The sequence below is a fragment of the Ailuropoda melanoleuca genome, chromosome 11 (genome assembly GCF_002007445.2).
Source record: "Ailuropoda melanoleuca isolate Jingjing chromosome 11, ASM200744v2, whole genome shotgun sequence".
NCBI classification, from domain to species: Eukaryota; Metazoa; Chordata; class Mammalia; order Carnivora; family Ursidae; genus Ailuropoda; species Ailuropoda melanoleuca.
The window spans coordinates 38,786,207-38,804,930 of NC_048228.1; the positions used below are offsets into that span (position 1 = coordinate 38,786,207).

The 18,724-nt window shown below is 35.1% G+C and overlaps 1 protein-coding gene across 6 annotated transcripts in view; it reads left to right on the forward strand.

Annotated features, from left to right (window-relative positions):
- Positions 1 to 13,031, forward strand: part of SNCA (synuclein alpha) — a 148,364-nt gene extending 135,333 nt beyond the window's left edge. For 2 of the 6 annotated variants that reach the window (XM_019798029.2, XM_019798027.2), the window contains exons 5-6: positions 9,811 to 9,894; positions 12,382 to 13,031. In XM_019798029.2, coding sequence (XP_019653588.1) covers positions 9,811 to 9,894; positions 12,382 to 12,414 — 117 coding nt within the window. In that variant the 3' untranslated portion in view covers positions 12,415 to 13,031. The remainder of the gene's footprint in view (positions 1 to 9,810; positions 9,895 to 12,381) is intronic. The other 4 variants (XM_002917707.4, XM_002917706.4, XM_011223031.3 and 1 more) reach the window with 4 other exon arrangements.
- Positions 13,032 to 18,724: the final 5,693 nt, after the last annotated feature.

Below are 18,724 nucleotides of genomic sequence, written 5' to 3' on the forward strand. Positions count from 1 at the left end.
AGCAATTAGCCTTTACCTCATATGCCCATTAACAGAAACCAATAGTTACCAAGGAAACAGAATCATGGACTCCAGCAGTAAGCAAAGATTAGATACTGGTAAAAGGATTAACCAGCAGGCCTCAAAGAATGAAGACTCTGGACTGGTGCCAAACAAATTCAGAACTTTTGGTGGCAGATGCAGTTCTCCATGTGGAATCTGAGGATAGAACCAAGGGCTGGATTTAAGAAGTCACTGTGGACTTGCCAATGGAAGTTCCTACATGCACCACCAGCAATTCCCAATGTGGACTAAACCAGCAGACTCCACTAGTGGAGACTGGAGCTGGAACTGAGGAAGGGATTCCAAACTGAAATTGCAGACTGAAACAAGGGCTGAGGACTGGCACTCTGTTAGAGAGACTCCTGTCAGTCTAGACTCCCCCATTAACTCAAGACTGTAAAGCCAATTAGATTGGAAGCTTGATACAAAAAGAATAGAGCTCAAATTGAGAGGAACTCACCAATGGCCCTCAGAAATGGTGAAAAAGACAAGGAACTCTAAAGAATTGGTGAGGCATTGTGCCTTTGTTTCTTGTTGTCCTTGAGGGCTGTCAGAAGTCACTTTAATTGTCAATACTGCCACCAAATCTGTTAAAAAACAAAATTCAATTGAGCAAATTTGAAGATCTAATTAGCTTTACTCAGTGATTCATGAGTCAGGCAAACAGAATGGAGTTCCATCAAGCTGCAGAAAAGGAAAGATTTGTAAAGACAGGTAATGGTGGGGGGAAGGAAATTATTAACAGTGAATGCATTGTTTTAGGCAAGGTCATGCTCTTAAGGGGAACAGAAATGGTCAAATAGCAGATTACCTCCTAGTGTTGATGAGGAAATTTGTTTAGCTGGTTAAATTTATATTCTTGGGGTGTTAAAACTGGAGTTAGGTTAGGTATTAAGACTTGGTTTACTGACATAGGTCTTTAACATAAGTGATTTTGTCTTGAGCCTGTGGTTTTCTTTTTAATAACAGGTTTACTTTATTTTTCTCATACTTGACTATCACTAAAAGTTACCTAAATACTAGTAGATTAATGATGTCTTTTGTTCCTCCCAGTTAAAAGATGAATTGCTGCCCCATTATTTTCACTAAGGCTATTTGGTGCTTAGAAAAAAGCTTAAGAAAGTTGCCCAACATCACAAAAGATCTAGAATCTGGGAGCTCAGGAAGATACGGCAGAGAAGGAAGATCCTGAACTCGCCCTGTCCCATGGACACAGCAAGATAACAGCTACATCTGTATCTAAAAGACTTGCGGAACAGACTTTCCACAGTTAATAAAGAGGAGGCCACATGAAAGAGTGTAGGAGGGGCAGATACAGATAGTTGGGAACCAAACCCCCAGTGAGACTAATCACAAATAGTGGGATTGGGGGGGTGGACAATATCATAAACAGAAGAAACGAGATCAAACCCCACCCCAGACATGGTAGATTAGCACTGGGAAGATGAGTCCCTCAGGATTTGAAAAGGAGTGGGGCATACTTTTGAGCTTTCACTCTCAGCAGGGCTTAACTCCAGGTACTTTTAAAACCAGCAGGCTTAATTCTGGGAGAGCTAGAGAGTGATAAGAACCTGAGTCCATGCTCTTAAAGAATCAGCATAGTAAATATCCCAGGGGAGAAAAAGCATAAATGCAGCAGCTTAAGTAAAACCTGTGATATATATGAAGAAGAGTTATTTACTAGCCTCAGAACATGTGCTGAATGGGCAGCGATCTTGAGGAGATTTATCCAAAAACAAAACTGCCAGGGGGTACCATTTATCTTCCTATCTCGAAGACTAGATAGCTGAACACTTAGAAGAATCAGTGTGAACATTCTCCACCTCTCTTGCTAACATCAAGTGCCTCGCACATATTCCTCTGCAGACCCACTCTAACTCACCTGTGTTAGCAGGGCATCCCTCCAAAGCAGCTCCTGCCCCAACACACCCTGTAAGTAGCCCCAGCAAAGGCTGTTGCCATTCCAAAGTGATTTGGAGGGGAAGAAAACTACAAAACACCAGCACACCCACAGTTCCAGCAGTGGAGCTTTTCAGCTGGGTGTGCAGGGATAGTGCTTTGCCTTTTGGTGCACCTGCATTCCTGGAAGACAGACTAAGTGTAGAAATCGGGTCTGACTGCCAATCTTGTCCACCGTTGAAAGCCTTTCAGGAGCCCAACCAGGAGAGCATTTTGCTGTTTGGTGCATGTGCACCTATGGCAGACAGACTGAGTGCAGACAGCTACCCTGACTGCTGACATGCCACATCTAAAGGCCTGTGGCATCCGTAAACCCCTCAAAAGCACAAGGACCAAATCTTGATTGGTGCATCCACAGTCAGCAAGTGGGTCGTTGCAGCTGACTAGACTGAAGGCAAATGTAGCTCAGCCACAACAGTAGGGTACATAGAGCCCACATAGGAGACACCCCTGAAATGCCCAGTTCTGGTGACCAGGGGACATTGTGCTACAGGATGCCACAGGACTTCTTAAGGCCACTACTTTCAACACCAAGAGATGGAGCTACCATCCTAATACATTGAAACAAACACAGAGTGAGACAAAATGAGGAAACAGAGGACTATGTTCCAAATGAAAGAACAAAATCACAGTAAAAGAGCTAAATGAAGTAAGATAAGCAATATGCCTGATAGAGAATTCAAAGGAATGGTCACAAGGATACTCATTGGACTTGAATAAAAGAGTGGAGAGTCTCAGTGAGACCTTCAGTAAAAAGGTAGGAAATATTAAAAAAGAACCAGTCAGAGATGAAGAGCTCAATAACTAAAATAAAATATATAATAGAAGGAATTAATCAGTTATCTGGAAAACAGTAAGGGAAAGAAACCAAGCTAAACAGCAAAAAGAAAATAGGTTATGGGGCACCTGGGTGGCTCAGTCAGTTAAGCAGCTGACTCTTGATTTTGGCTGAGGTTGTGATCTCAGGGTTGTGTTATCAAGCCTGTGTAAGGCTCTGTGCTGGGTGTGGAACCTGTTTAAGATTCTCTCTCTCCCCCTCTCCTCCCGCACTCACTCTCTCACTCAAAAAAAAAAAAAAAAAAAAAGAACAGGTTGAGGAAATTCAGCAATTTCAAGTGTAATAACATTTGCATTATAGGTATATCAGAAGGAGAACAGAGAAAGAAGCAAAAAATTATTTGAAGAAATAATAGATGAAAACTTTCCTAATCTGGGGAAAGAGACAAACATTCAGATTCAGGAAATACAGAAAACTAACAAGATTAACCAAGGAGGTCCACACCAAGACAAAAATATTAAAATGGCAAGAAAACAGTTATAAACAGAGAATTTTAAAAGCAGCAAGAGAGGAGAAAACAGTTACATACAAGGAAACCACGTAAGGCTATCAGCTGATTTTTCAGCAGAAGCTTTGCAGGCCAGAAGAGAGTGGCATGATATATTCAAAGTGCTGAAAGAAAGAAACCTGCAACCAAGAATACTCTATCCAGCAAGGTTATCATTCAGAATAGAAGGAAAGGAGTTTCCCAGACAAAAAAAGTTGAAGGAGTTCATCACTACTAACCCAGCCTTCTAAGAAATATTAAAAGGAATTCTTTGAATGGAAAGAGCCATAACTAAAAGAAAATTATGAAAGAAAAACATTCACAGGTTAAAGCAAATATGTAATAAAGATAGCAGAATAATTATTTGTAAACCAGAATGAAGATTGAAATGCAAAAGCACTTAAATCAATTATATCTACAAAAGTCACTCAAGAGACCCACAAATACAAGAATGTAAAATATCACATCACATACACAAAAACCGGGAGGGGGGAGGTGTTATAAAAATGTAGTGCTCTTAGAATGTGTTCAAACTTAACTGACCATCAACTTAATAGAGACTGTGCTATATTGATGCTATATATGAGCCTAAGATGTTATATATGAACCTAAAGGTAATCACCAATCATGAACTTAAATGCACACAAAAAAAGAAAGGATTCCAGGCATAACACTAAAGCAAGCCATCAAACCAAAAGGGAAGAGAGCAAGAGAAGAAAGGAGCAGAGAAGAATGACAAAAACAACCATAAAATAAATTACAAAATGGCAGTAAGTACATACCTCTCAATAATTACTTTAAATGTAAATGGTCTAAATTCTCCAATCAAAAGACACAGGATGATTGAACAGATAGAATACAAGACCCATCTATATGCTGTCTACAAGATACTCACGTCACACCTAAAGAGACACTGAAGAAACAGAAAAACATTTACCATGAGAATGGAAATGGAAACAAAAAATCTGGAGTAGTAATACTTATCAGACAAAATAGATTTTAAAACAAAGACTGTAGCAAGAGACAAAGAAGGGAACTACGTATTGAAAAAGGGAAGAGAATAAGGCAATTGTAAATATCTATGTGCTCAACATGAGAGCACCTAAATACATAAAGCAACTATTAACAGACATAAAAGGAGAGATTGGCAGTAATACAGTAGTAGTAGGGTTCTTTAATATTACACTTACATCAATGGATGGATCAGGCAGAAAGTCAACAAGGAAACAGCGGTTTTGAACAACATGTTAGACAAAGATGGATCTAACATATACATACATACATTATATATATAAAACAGTCCATCTAAAAATAGAAGAAAACACATTCTTTTCAAGTGCTCATGAAAACATTCTCCAGGATAGCAGAATAGATCACATGTTAGGCCACCAAACAAGTGTCAATAAATTCAAGAAGAATGAAAATATACAGCTTTTCTGACTATAATGGTATGAAACTAGAAATTGATTACAGAAAAATCTGAAAAAAACCCACAAATCATTGAGGTTAAACAACATGCTACCAAACAATGTATGGATCTACCAAGATCAAAGAGGAAAAATAAAATAAATGGAGACAAATGAAAATGAAAACACAGTAGTCCAAAATCTTTCGATGCAGCAAAAGGATTTCAGTTTATGGCAACATAGGCCTACCTTAAGAAACAAGAAAAATCTGAAATAAACAACCCAACCTTGTATCTAAAGGAGCTAGAAAAGAAGAACAAAGCCCAAATCTAGTACAAAGAAAGGAATAATAGAGATTATAGCAGAAATAAATGAGAGACTAGACAAACCAATAGTAAAGATCAGTGAGACAAAGATCTGGTTCTTTGTAAAGATCAACAAAGTTAAAACAAAAAAAATCAACAACGTTGATAAACCTTTAGCCAGACTCATCAAGAAAAAAGAAAGTACTCAAGTGAAATTAGAAGTGAAGGAGGAGAAATAATAATACCATAACAATACAGAAGCTATAGGTGAATATTATGAAAAATTATAGGACAAATTGGAAAACCTAAAAGAACTAGATAAATTTCTAGTAAAATATCATCTTCTAAAACTGAACCAGGAATAAATAGAAAATTTGAACAGAGTGATTACTAGCAATGAAACTGAATCAGTAATTAACAACTCTCAACAAACAAAAGCTCAGGACAAGATGGCTTCATAGGTGAATACCAAACATTTAAAGAGTTAATAACTATTCTTCTGAAAGTATTCAGGAAAAAGAAGAAGAAGAGGGAGAAGGAGAGGAGGAGGAAAACTTCCAAATTCATTCTACAAGGCCAGCATTGCCCTGATACCAAAACCAGTGCAAAAAAAAAAAAAAGAAAAAAGAAAAAAGAAAGAAAGAAAAAAAAAAGAAAAAACTACAGGCCAATATCTCTGATAAACATAGATGTAAAATCTTCAATAAAATATTAGCAAACAGGGGACACCTGGGTGGCTAAGTCAGTTAAGCATCTGCCTTCATGAAGCTCAGGTCATAATCCCAGAGTCCTGGGATTGAGCCCTGTGTCAGGTTCCCTAATCAGCGGGGAGCCGGCTTCTCTTCACCCTCTGCCTCTCCCCCTGCTATTCTCCTGTGTGTTCTCTCTTTCTCTCTCGCTTTCTCTCTCTCTCTCTCTCTCTCTCTCTCGTGCATGGTCTCGCATATAAATAAATAAAATCTTTAATAAATAAGCAAACAGAATTTGATAATACATTAACAAAAATCATTTACCAGAATAAATTGGGATTTATTCCAGGGATGCAAGAATGGTTCAATATTTGCAAATCAATCAGTATAATACATCATATTAACAGGAGAAAGGATAACAACCACGATCATCTCAATAGATGCCAAAAAAACATTGACAAAGGACAACATCCATTCATGATTAAAAAAAAAAAAACCTCTCAACAAAGTTAGGTTTAGAGGGTACATACTTCAACATAATAAAGTACATATGTGAAAATCCCTCAGCTAATATCATACTTAATGGTGAAAAACTGACAGCTTTTCCCCTAAGACCAAGAACAAGACAAAGATGTCCACCTACCACTTCTGTTCAGCATGGTACTGGAAGTTCTAGCTGCAACAATCAGACAAGAAACATAAAAGGCATACAAACTGATAAGAAGTAAAACTTTCACTATTTGCAGATGACATGATACTACATCTAGAAAACCTTAAAGACTCCACCAAAAAAAAAAAAAAACCTATTAGAACTGATAAATGAATTCAGTACAGCTGCAGGATACAAAATTATGTACAGAAATCTGTTGCATTTCTATGTAATAATAACAAGGTTGTAGAAAGAAAAATTAACAGTCCCGTTTACAACTGCACTAAAAAGAATTAAATACCTAGGAATAAACTTAAGAAGGTGAAACACCTGCCCTCTGAAAACTGTAAAACATTGATGAAAGACATTGATGATGACCCAAATACATGGAAAGATATTCATGCTCATAGAAGAATTCGTACTGTAAAAATGTGCATACTACCCAGAGCCCTCTATGGATTCAATGCAATCCCTATCAAAATACCAATGGCATTTTTCACAGAAATAGAATAAAGAATTTTTAAGTTTGTATGGAACCACAAAAGACCCCAAACAGCAAAGCAATCTTGAGGAAGAACAAAGCTGAAGGTATCACCTTCCCAGATTTCAAGATACACTACAAAGCTTTAGTAATCAAAACAGTATGGTATTGGCACAAAAATACACACATAGATAAATCAAAAAGAATAGAGAACCCAGACATAAGCCCATGCTTACATGGTCAATTAATCTACAACAAAGGATGCAAGAATATACAATGGGGAAAGACAGTCTCTTCAATAAATGGTATTGGGAAAACTGGATAGCTACATGCAAAAGAATGAAACTGGACCACTTTCATATACCATACACAAAAATAAACTCAAAATGGATTAAAGACCTAAATGTGAGACCTGAAACCATAAAACTCCTAAAAGAAAACATAGGCAATAATTTCCTTGACATCAGCCATAGAAACACTTTTTTAGATATGTCTCCTTAGGCAACAGACACAAAAACAAACTACTGATACTACACAAAAATGAAAAGCTTTTGCATTATCAAAAAGGCAACATACTGAATGGGAGAAGATACTTGCAAATGATATATACAATAGGGGGTTAATATCCAAAATATATAAAGAACTTAGACAATATAAAAACAAACAGTGCAATAAAAAAGAAAAAGGGTAAAGGACCTGTGTAGACATCTTCCAAAGAAGACAGACAGATGGCCAACAGACACATGAACAGATGCTCAACATTACTAATCATCAGGGAAATGCAAAGTAAAACCATAATGAGACATTACCTAATACCTTTCAGAATAGCTAGAATAAAAAAGACAAGAAATAACAAGTATTGGTGAGGGTGTGGAGGAAAAAGAAACCTTGTACACTGTTGGCGGAAATGAAAAGTAGTGCAGCCAGTCTGGAAAACAGTATGGAGTTTCCTCAAAAAATTAAAAATAGAAATACCGTATGACCCCATAATTCCACTACTGGGTATTTACCCAAAGTAAACAACACTAGTTTGAAAAGATATAGGGACCCCTATGTTTATTGCAGCATTATTTACAATAGCCAATATATGGAAGCAACTTAAGTGTCCATTGTAAAGTGAATGGATAAAAGAGGTGTGGTGTATTTACACACACACAATGGAGTATTACAAAAAAGAACACAATGCTGCCATTTACAACAACACTTCTAAGAGCTGGAGTGTATAATGCTAAGTTAAATAAGTCAGGGAAAGACAAATACCAATAATTTCATTCATATGTGGAATCTAAGAAATAAGAGAAACGAACAAAGAGACAGACTGAAATTCAGAGAACAGGTGGTAGCCAGAGAAAGGTGGGTGGGGGAATGGGTGAATTAAAGGGGATTAAGAGTATAAACATCCAGTTATAAATAAGTCACAGAGATGAATAGTACATAGGGCACATAGTCAATAAGATTATAATAACGTTGTTTGGTGACAGATGGTGGTAAGCACTGACTCATCGTGGTAAGCACCGAGTAAGGTGTTGTATAGAATTGTTGAATCATTATATTGTACACCTGAAACTAATATAACACTATATGTTAATTGTACTTCAGTTTAAACAATCTAGAATCTAGAGAAACTAATATTTGAACTCAAGTCTTATGACGCTACAGACCTCATGTCTAACCACTATACAAGAGAACCTATATTCTTGACTTGCCTAAAAGGTGAAACACTATGGAAACAGTCTCTTTATTCCACATTCATAAGTAAGGCATTCTGGGGAGTGTTTATATTTTATTTCATTTATATATAACTTGGTCTTTTTTGGTTTATAAAAAGGGAGTTGGGCAGGAGAAAATGATCTATAAACTTCTCAGCCCAGCTAACGTAAGCGTGAGCTTTAGTTTGACTTTTCACATGGGGAGCCATTTATCTCTCAGCTCCTCCTGTCTTCTCAATGAAAGTGACTGACAGGCAATTACTTACATCAGGCATATTTTTAAACATCAACTACATTGGCTGAGGGAGTATTTGATCTCCTTGAGTAAGTCTCAGAATAGGTTCACATTGCCTCTCTGCTTTTTCAAATTTCAGTGATCTTTACTGGAATAAATGCAAAGCAACAAAAGGTATTTAATGAAGGATACTAGTAAAGACATGAGTCAAGTTGAGTTTTATGGTGTCTTATTTCTAAGGAGAGAGATCTGGGAAATTTGTGGATCATGTATTTGATTTTCTCTCTCTTTCTCTCTCTCTATATAGTGATATATATATAGTTAATATATTATTTATACAGTTATATTTATATAGTTTCAATTTTGAAATTTTAGAAAATAATTTGCCAGCATTTAAAAATAAATTATAAAATACGTATGCTTTTACATTATAAATGGTTATATAATTTACAAAAAAGTTACCCAGTAAAAAGTGCTTTAATATTTTGTTGGATTTTCTTCAATCTTTTTAGCTTTACATCTGAATAATACATTGATTATGTCCATAAGATACACAACTTTATATCTTTCTAAACATGCTATCATAAATAGGTTCTCATTTTGTTATAGAATTCTCATGCCCTAGTAAATACATATCTTCATAATAATCTGTTGAATAGATTAATTATAATTTTCTAAATTTTTCATCTTCTATTGAACATTTAAGTTAATTTCTTTTACTGCTGTCATTGATGCTGTGAAAAACATCTTTGGACAATAGCTTTGGGCTACTTCCTGTGCAGTAAATTACTTGGGAAAAAAATTTGTACATTTTTAGTGTTAACAACACATACCACCACAATATTTCTGCAAAGGTACTATATAGTTTAGAATGCCAGCAGTAATATTGAGGAGTTCCACTTTTACAACATTCTTACCAGTATTATATGTAAGATGCTTTTAAAGTGTGCTTGATTTTTAAGAAGTAAAAACTGGTACCTCATCATATTCCTTTTGTGCTTCCCATTTAGAGTGAAGAAGGAGGCCCACAGGAAGGAATTCTGGAAGATATGCCGGTTGATCCTGACAATGAGGCATATGAAATGCCTTCTGAGGTAAAATTATATATACCCACAACTCTGAAAATAAACTTCAGGAGTTCAAGTTGGGTCTTTTTAATAAGCAGTACCAAAAATCTGTCATTGTCAGATTTTCCTTCCATTTATCCTTAGTGAAAGTGATTTACTCTCTAGAGGGACAAATTGGCCAAATCCAGAATATATATTGTGCAGACAACCTGAAGGCTAGAAGTGGTTTTTACATTTATAAAGGGTTGTTTAAAAAAAAAAAAAAGCATCAGAGATTTTCTGTGGTTCACACAACCTAATATATGTACTTAATGACCCTTTACAGAAAGTGTTTGCTGATCCCTGCATTAGAAAATTATCTTATTGAAAACCTTACTTTCTAAAATAAATCCCCCAAATGGAAAGTTAGAGAAATCAACTGAATGCCTAAAGTAATTATTATTTGCCATACATTTCCAGCAAGATATTTGCATGGTAAAATAAAAGTTACCCACAAAAAATATAGAGTAGAAATATGATAAATGCATGGTTTGCAGCAACTGATGTACTTCAATCTAGACTTTTGATGATTAATTTTAATTTGAAATAAGTTTCTTTAATAGAAAATGTATCTTAAGGAAAATTTAAAAATACTTTTAGATGAATGAAGCCGACTCAAGGAGAAATAAAAAATCTGAATAGACCTATAACAAAGTAAAGAGACTGGATTATTGTTTAAAAAGAATCTACCTACAAAGAAAATCCCAGGACCAGACAGCTTCACTGATGAATTCTACCAAACATTTAAGGAACAATAACTATTAATGCCAATTAATGCCAATTAATTTCTCTTCCCCCCAAAAAAGAGGAAAGATTACTCCCCAACTAATTCTATGAGGAGTGTTACCCTGATACCAGCATCAGACATCAAAAAGATGTGATTAACAAGAAATTACTATTAATTAAAAATTAAGTTAAAATGTCTTGTAGTTAGATTATATATTCTTCATGGCATCAGTTAAAGGCATGTTAATTTTATGCAGAGCACAATGCTAGATACGATAGGAAGTACAAAAGATTAATTGATAGTATCAGTACACAAGGAGTTTACATTCTAATAGATTTGATAAAAACAAATACAAATTTACTCCATTTATTCATGATGATTCCTTTAAACATTATTGACTGTCTTTTATCTATCAGGCATCACAGAGGCAAAAATATTCAAGATACACAAAAAAGTATAATGTTTTACAGGATCTGGTTAGAGTGATCAGGAGTTTTATAGAAGAGTTGGTATTGATCTGTGTGGGAGAGGATGGGAGATATGATAGGCCAAAATGAAAGGAAGACATCTTAGCACAAGGTAATATCAGAAGCAAAGGCATGCATGTCTAAACATGCATAAGGATGTGTCTGAGGAACAGTAAGTGATGTTAAGTGAAATAAGTCAAGCAATGAAAGACAATTATCACATGGTTTCCACTCATATTTGGAACATAAGCAATACCATGGAGGACCATAGGGGAAGAGAAGAAGATCCAAAGGGGGAGAAATCAGAGAGGGAGATGAGCCATGAGAGACTATGGACCCCGGGAAACAATCTGAGGGTTTCAGAGGGGAGGAGGGGTGGGTGGAGGGCGTAACAGGGTGACGAGTATTGAGGAGGGCATGTGTTGTGATGAGCACTGGGTGTTATACTTATTTAATGAATCATTGAACACTACAACAAAAACTAATTATGTGTTATACAATGGCTTACTGAACATAATAAAAATAAATAAGATTTGAGGTTAGAGAGACTAGTTGACAGATTAAGGCTGCAGATATGGGTCAAAGACAAGTTGTAGAATACTAGAAGAACATTTCCATTTAAGTTTGTACTCTACCCAGAAAGCAACTTTAGTTATTGAAGGTACATTTGTTCATTTTAAAGCAAGATCCTAATTGGAGTTGTTGTTTAGGACTAATCTGACCACTTTAATTAAGATCTTTAATATTTTTATTGTGGATGCTATCCATATATTGTATGGGGAGGGGGGAGTTAGAATAAAAGTAATAATTGAAACCATGGATGAAGAAGAGATTTTCGTTGAGAGAGCAAAAGGAGAGAAAATGTCACTTGTCTTTAAATGTCTTTGTCTCCTTTTAAAAATTAGAGGATCTTAGCCCTGGACGAGGCTTTTTAAGCCACTTGATTTGGCTCTCAAAATGTACAGTTGAGGAAACTGGGAGCAAGATAGACCAACTAACTTGTCCTATAGGACTAGAACATATGATTGTTAAATGTCATCTGAGAGTAAAATTCAGAGACGTGAACTCTGAGCCGCATAATTCACTTTTATATTTGACAGGGAGACAAAACTATTAAAAATGAAATTACATTGTGTATAGCTGAATAGTTGCACAGCTGTTGTGAGTATAACCTTCATTCAAGGTAGTGAGCCATGTCCTATCTCATTCACCCTAAATCCTTCATTACTATGACTAAAACTACTAATAACTGCATGTTTTCTTTGATTTTCTTCATATTAGGAAGGGTATCAAGACTATGAACCCGAAGCCTAAGAAATACTTTTGCTCCCAGTTTCTTGAGACCTACTGACAGATGTTCCATCCTGTACAAGTACTCAGTTCCAACATACCCAGCCATGACATTTTCTCAAAGTTTTTACAGTGTACTTTAAACTCTTCCATCAGCAGTGATTGAAGTTCTCTGTACCTGCCCCTCCTCAGCATTTCAGTGCTTCCCTCTCACTGAAGTGATTATATGGTAGCAGGATCCTTGTGTGCTGTGTGGATATTGTGGCTTTAAATCTAAAATGTTAAATTAAAACACCTAAGTGACTACCACTTATTTCTAAATATTCACTATTTTTTGTTGCTGTTATTGAGAAGTTGTGATTTACTATCATATATTATAAGATTTCTAGGTGTCTTTCGATGATTATTTCTGTTTAAAAATAATGATGTGTTGTGAAATTTGTTAATATATACAATACCTAAAAACATGTGAGCATGAAACTATGCATCTATAAATATTAACTATGAAGTTTTACTGTTTTGTGATGTGTTTTATTAACTTGTGTTTATATATAAATGGTGAAGATTAAAATGTTATCTCATTACAAAAATATTTTTAATCCCATCTCACTTTAATAATAAAATCGTGCTTATAATAATATGAACTGAGAACTGACACAATTTAAGTTCTTGACAGCCATTTGAAGGAGAAGGAATTTTAGAAGAATTAAGCAGACAAGATGGATCATTAACCCTTTACTCTTAATTCACTGAAGCAACACTACCCAAAGTATGTCCCGACATGCGGTGGTGTCTTAAGAGGCTATACAGAAAAAATGGGGTCCATGGAACAGTAAGTTTAAGAAATGATTTTGACTATGTCTACTACTTCAAGTATTAATAAAACATATCAGCACCTTAAGGCTCTCAAAGAATCTGGGTAACTTTGTTAACCCAGCATTTATTTATTTTTTAATCAAATCCCCCCATCTATCACCCTTAGAAATGCCTTTAAACGTTTCTGGAAACTACCAAACCATTACCTTAAGAAATGTCAATTTAAGTGGATAAATTCCTAGAAATATATCTTTCAGAACTGAATCAGGGAGAAATAGAAAATTTGAAAAAAAAAATGATCACCAGCAATGAAATTGAATTAGTAATCAAAAACTCCCAACAAACAAAAGTCCAGGATCAGATAACTTGACAGAGGAATTCTACCAAATATTTAAAGAAGAGCTAATAACTGTTCTTCTCAAACTATTCCAAAAAAAACAGAAGAGGAAGGAACGCTTCTAAGTTCATTCTATGAGGCCAGCATTATCCTCATACCAAAACCAGACAAAGACACTGCAAAAAAAGAAACTGTAGGCCAATATCTCTGATGAACATAGATGTAAAATCCTGAATACAGTATTAGCAAACAGAATTTGGCAATACATTACAAAAATCATTCACCACAATAAATTGTGATTTATTCCAGGGATGCAGGGTGGTTCAGTATCTGCTAGTCAATCAGTGTGACACATCATATTAATAAGAGCTAGGATAACCATATGATCATCTCAATAAATTCAGAAAAAGCATTTGATAATATATAACATCTATTCATGCTAAAAACCCTCTGCAAAGCAGGCCTAGAGGGAACATATTTCAACATAATAAAGTCCATTTGTGAAAAACCCACAGCTAACATCATACTCAGTTGTGAAAAATGGACGGCTTTTTCCCTAAGATCAAGAACAAGGCAAGGATGTCCACCCACCACTTCTATTCAGCATGGTACTGGAAGTTCTAGCTGCAGCAATCAGACAAGAAAAATAAAAGGCATACAAATTGAAAAGGAAGAAGTAAAACTTTCATTATTTGCAGATGACATGATGCTATACGTAGAAAACACTAAAGCCTCCACCAAAAAAAAAAAAAAAAATCCTACTAGAACTGATAAATGAATTCAGTACAATTGCAGGATTCAAAATTATTTACAGAAATCTGTTGCATTTCTATATACTAATAACAAAGTAGTAGAGTGAGAAATTGAGAAAACAATCTCATTTGTCAATGCACCCAAAAAATAAAATACTTAGACATAAATTTAACTGAAGAGATGAAAGACTGTACTCTGAAAACTTTAAGTCACTGAGCAAAGAAATTAAACATTACAGAAATAAATGGAAAGATATATTGTGCTCATGAATTGGAAGAATTAATGTTGTTAAAATATCCATACTACCCAAAGCCCTCTACAGATTCAATACAATTACCATCAAAATGCCAGTGGCATTTTTCACAGAACTAGAACAAAGAAGCATTAGATGTTTATGGAACACAAATGACTCAATAGCCAAAGCAATCTTGAGAAATAAGAACAAAGCTGGAAGAATAATGCTCCCTGATTTCAAACTATATTACAAAACTATAATAATAACAACAGTATGGTATGGCACAAAACAGACAAATAGATCAATGGACTAGAATAGACACCCCAGAAATAAATCCATGCTTGCATAGTCAACCTATGAGAAAGGAGATAAGAATATATAATGGGGAAAAAACTGTCCCTTTAATAGTGTTGAGAAAACTAGACCACTGTCTTACAACATATACAAAAAGAAATTCAAAATGGACTAAAGACTAGAATATAAGACCTGAAACCATAAAACTTCTGGAAGTAAACATAGGCAGTAATCTATTACTGGTCTTAGCAATATATTTTTGGACCACTTTCCTCAGGCAAGGGCAACAAAAGAAAAAATAAACTATTGAGACTATACCAAAATAAAAAGTTTGCAGAGTGAAGGAAGCTATCAACAAAATTAAAAGGAAGCCTACTGAATGGGAGAAGATATTTGCAAATGATATATCTGATAAGGGGCTAATGTCAAAAATATATAAAGAATTTATACAATAAAAAAAATTGCAGTAAAAAAATGAGCAGAGGACCTGAATAGACATTTTCCAACGGAGACATACAGATGGCCAACAGACCCATGAAAAGATGTTCAACATCACTCATCATCAGGGAAATATAAATCAAAATCACAATATTAACTGACACCTGTCAGAATGGCTAGAGTCAAAAAGACAAGAAATAAAGTGTTGGTGAGGATATGAAGAAAAAGGAACACCTGTGCACTGTTGGTGGGAATGAAAATTAGTTCAGCCAGTCTAGAAAACAGTATGGAATTTTTCAAAAAAATTAAAAATAGAAGAAATACCATATGATTTAGTAATTCCACTACTGCTTAGTTATCCAAAAGGGGGGAACCCACCAATTCAAAAAGATATATGCTCCTCTATGTTTATTACAGCATTATTTACAATGGCTAAGATATGGAAGTATTCCAAGTATTCTTTGATAGATGAATTGATAAAGAAAATGTGGCATGTGGAGTATTACTCAGTTATCAAAAAAGGATGAGATCTTGCCATTTGTGTCAACATGGGTGGACCTAGAGGGTGTTATGCTAAGTGAAGTAAGAGAAAGACAAATACCATCTGATTTTACTTATATGCAGAATCTAAGAACAAACAAGTAAATAAGAAACAACAAAAACACAGACTCATAAATACAGAGAACAAACTGGTGGCTGCCAGAGGGGAGGTAGGTAAGGGAATGGGTGAAATAGATAAAGGGGATTATGAGGTACAAACTTTGAGTTATAAATAAGTCATGGAGATGAAAATTCAGCATAGGGAGCACAATTAATGGGAAAAAAATGTTAATTCTCTAGATTTATAAAAATCTCTTGAATTCTTTTAAATTTTGAATATACGAATTTCAGGAGACTTTTTTAGGGATGGCTTTTTTCTTTAGGAGATTCATTAACTCTCCATGGGTGCTGACAGTAATTTTAACTATGAAAACCCTACATAAATTAATTGAAAATTTATTTGGTTTATCCTTTTAATTATTCAGGAGAAAAATAGCAGTTACTTTTTAAAGTCACCAGTAAAAGTATAATTTTAAGAAGATTCAGAGGTGCGAGGCAGTTTGTATGTAATTGTGAGTAATTTGGTGTATATTGGGCATTGGCAAGGAAAGAAAGAGGAATGACTGCAATGACTATAAGCATGATCACCATAGAAACTTCCTTTTTTGTCTCATTGGAAAGGGACCGCGATGAGTGTTAAACTGTCTGTGTAGTCTTAAACTGGAAAGAAGTGATAGGTTTCTTGTTTTATTTCGGTACATTAATGAGTATTCCTAATTAGGAAAACAACTTGGAAAATTAAAATATCTTTGTTCAAAAAGTATTCTCGTACTAATACGCACCAGCGGTGGCTATCTCGTGCCAAGCACTTAAACAAAAAGTTGTATAAGGCACACAAGCCTTTTCAGGAAGGTTATCTCATATCCACTGCTCAGGCATCCACCTGACAGGTAGCCTGAGGGTTAGTCTGGTTCTAGGTTTATTCTGCAGATATCATTCCCTCAAGTTTGAGTTATTCAGCCTCATATGACTCCATGGGGGCTTTAACAAAACAAGTCCAGGTGGGCTTTCGCACCCAAATGGCAACATAACAATCTAATATGTGGTTTGGCCTTATAAATTGGGTTTTCAAAAATCTCTCCCCTAGTGTGGGGTGCAAAATATGTTTACTCATCTTTCTGGCTCATGCATTAGGCAACTATTGGATTACACACACACACACACACACACACACACACACCCCTCAAGGGCAACCATTAATTCTCAGAGATAGTGCTGTCTATATCCATACTGAGAAAGAAAAACATTTTTCTAACTGCAAACTCTATAGGTTCCTTTTCCATTATACTGACAGTATTCTGTTTTTATCTGGGATGAGTCATCTGACTGCATTCTTTCTGTCTTGGACAGGAGTGCAACAGGGATGGCATTTCCCTGTGAGCTCTGTCCCTGGCATTGGAAGACAAAATATATTTTTTATTACTGCGCCAAATATAGATACATGATTTATCAATATTAGCTCATTTCATTCTCAAAATGACCCTAAGAAGTTCCATTATCATCCTCATTTTATACTTGAGCAAATTGAGGTGCCTGTGGACTAAGTAACTTTCTCACAGCCACATGGCTAGTAAGTGGCAGAACCAGGAGTCCCAATTCATATAGGGCCAGAGTCTGTGTTCTCCCCTAGCCCCCACTGTCTCTCCAAGTGAGGACACACAGTTATGTAAGAGAACCCTGCAGAAGTTTAGGGAATGGGGTAGTAGCCTAGCTTTTCTACATACAATTATTAGAATATTTCTATTTTTCTTCAGATGTCTATGTCTAGAATAAGTGATACTCATATATATGGAGATATATTTCTAATTCTAGGAGAAATTAGCTCGCCCCAATTCCCCTGACATTTCCTTATAATTAAACTATGCATAGCATGACAATAGAACTAAGTTATTCATTTTAGGTGGAAAGTAAAAATGTTAATATAGTAAAAGCAGTCTATAGTAAGGAAAACTTCCTCATTTTTTCTGTTGAATCACGGGCACTTGCCTTCTGTCAAATGGATATATATGTGTGTATGTATGTATACACACACATACAAAGTATATATTTAAATATATATCATAAGATTTTCAATTATACATACTTAGTAATATAATGTCTGAATTTACATGTGAATAAACCAGAAAGGGCAAGAATTAAGAATTTCTATTTTTAAATAGTATTAACATAATATTTTATAATAAACTCTTATTTTCGAGGTGTATCTTTTTGATACAGTAATGCTGCATTTTATTATTTGAGTAAACCTAGATTTATAGACTCCAAAAGCAGAACAGATGTCATACAAACTATTTTGACATATGATACTGGTTCTGATGTTTCTTGTATAATTATCTAAGATTTCTTTTAATGTTTCTGTGTTGCAAGAGCACTATATTTGATTATTTTAAAACCAATAGCACAGATGGTATATTGGAAGTAGTTAAAAAAATGTTTCTTCAAAAAAGCCTGAGTTTGAGCCTCTAATGAATTTTGCTGATACGATATACTTCTAAAGTCAGGTAGGATTGCATAGGGGATTTCCAAATTTGTCCTGCCACTATAAGTTAATATACTGGGGTAGCTTCTCTTATGAACCTTATGAAAATGTATCCTCAATTTCCCTTAAAGGTCAATGACCAGAAATTTCCACTGTTTCTATGGCAACACAGCAAGATAGGTGCCTTGGAAATGTGCTGCATTTTAAATAGGTTCCTCTAGGCCTTCCTAACTGCCTTTTGTAGGTAAACTAAATACCAAGTTGCCCTATATCTTGCAGTGAGATGAAAGCTAACCCATGTCTGCAAATGTCAAAGCTAAGCTTGGCTCCAGTAAAGTCAAATCTAAACAAATAAAAGTAGAAAGTCTATGTGTTTATTTTA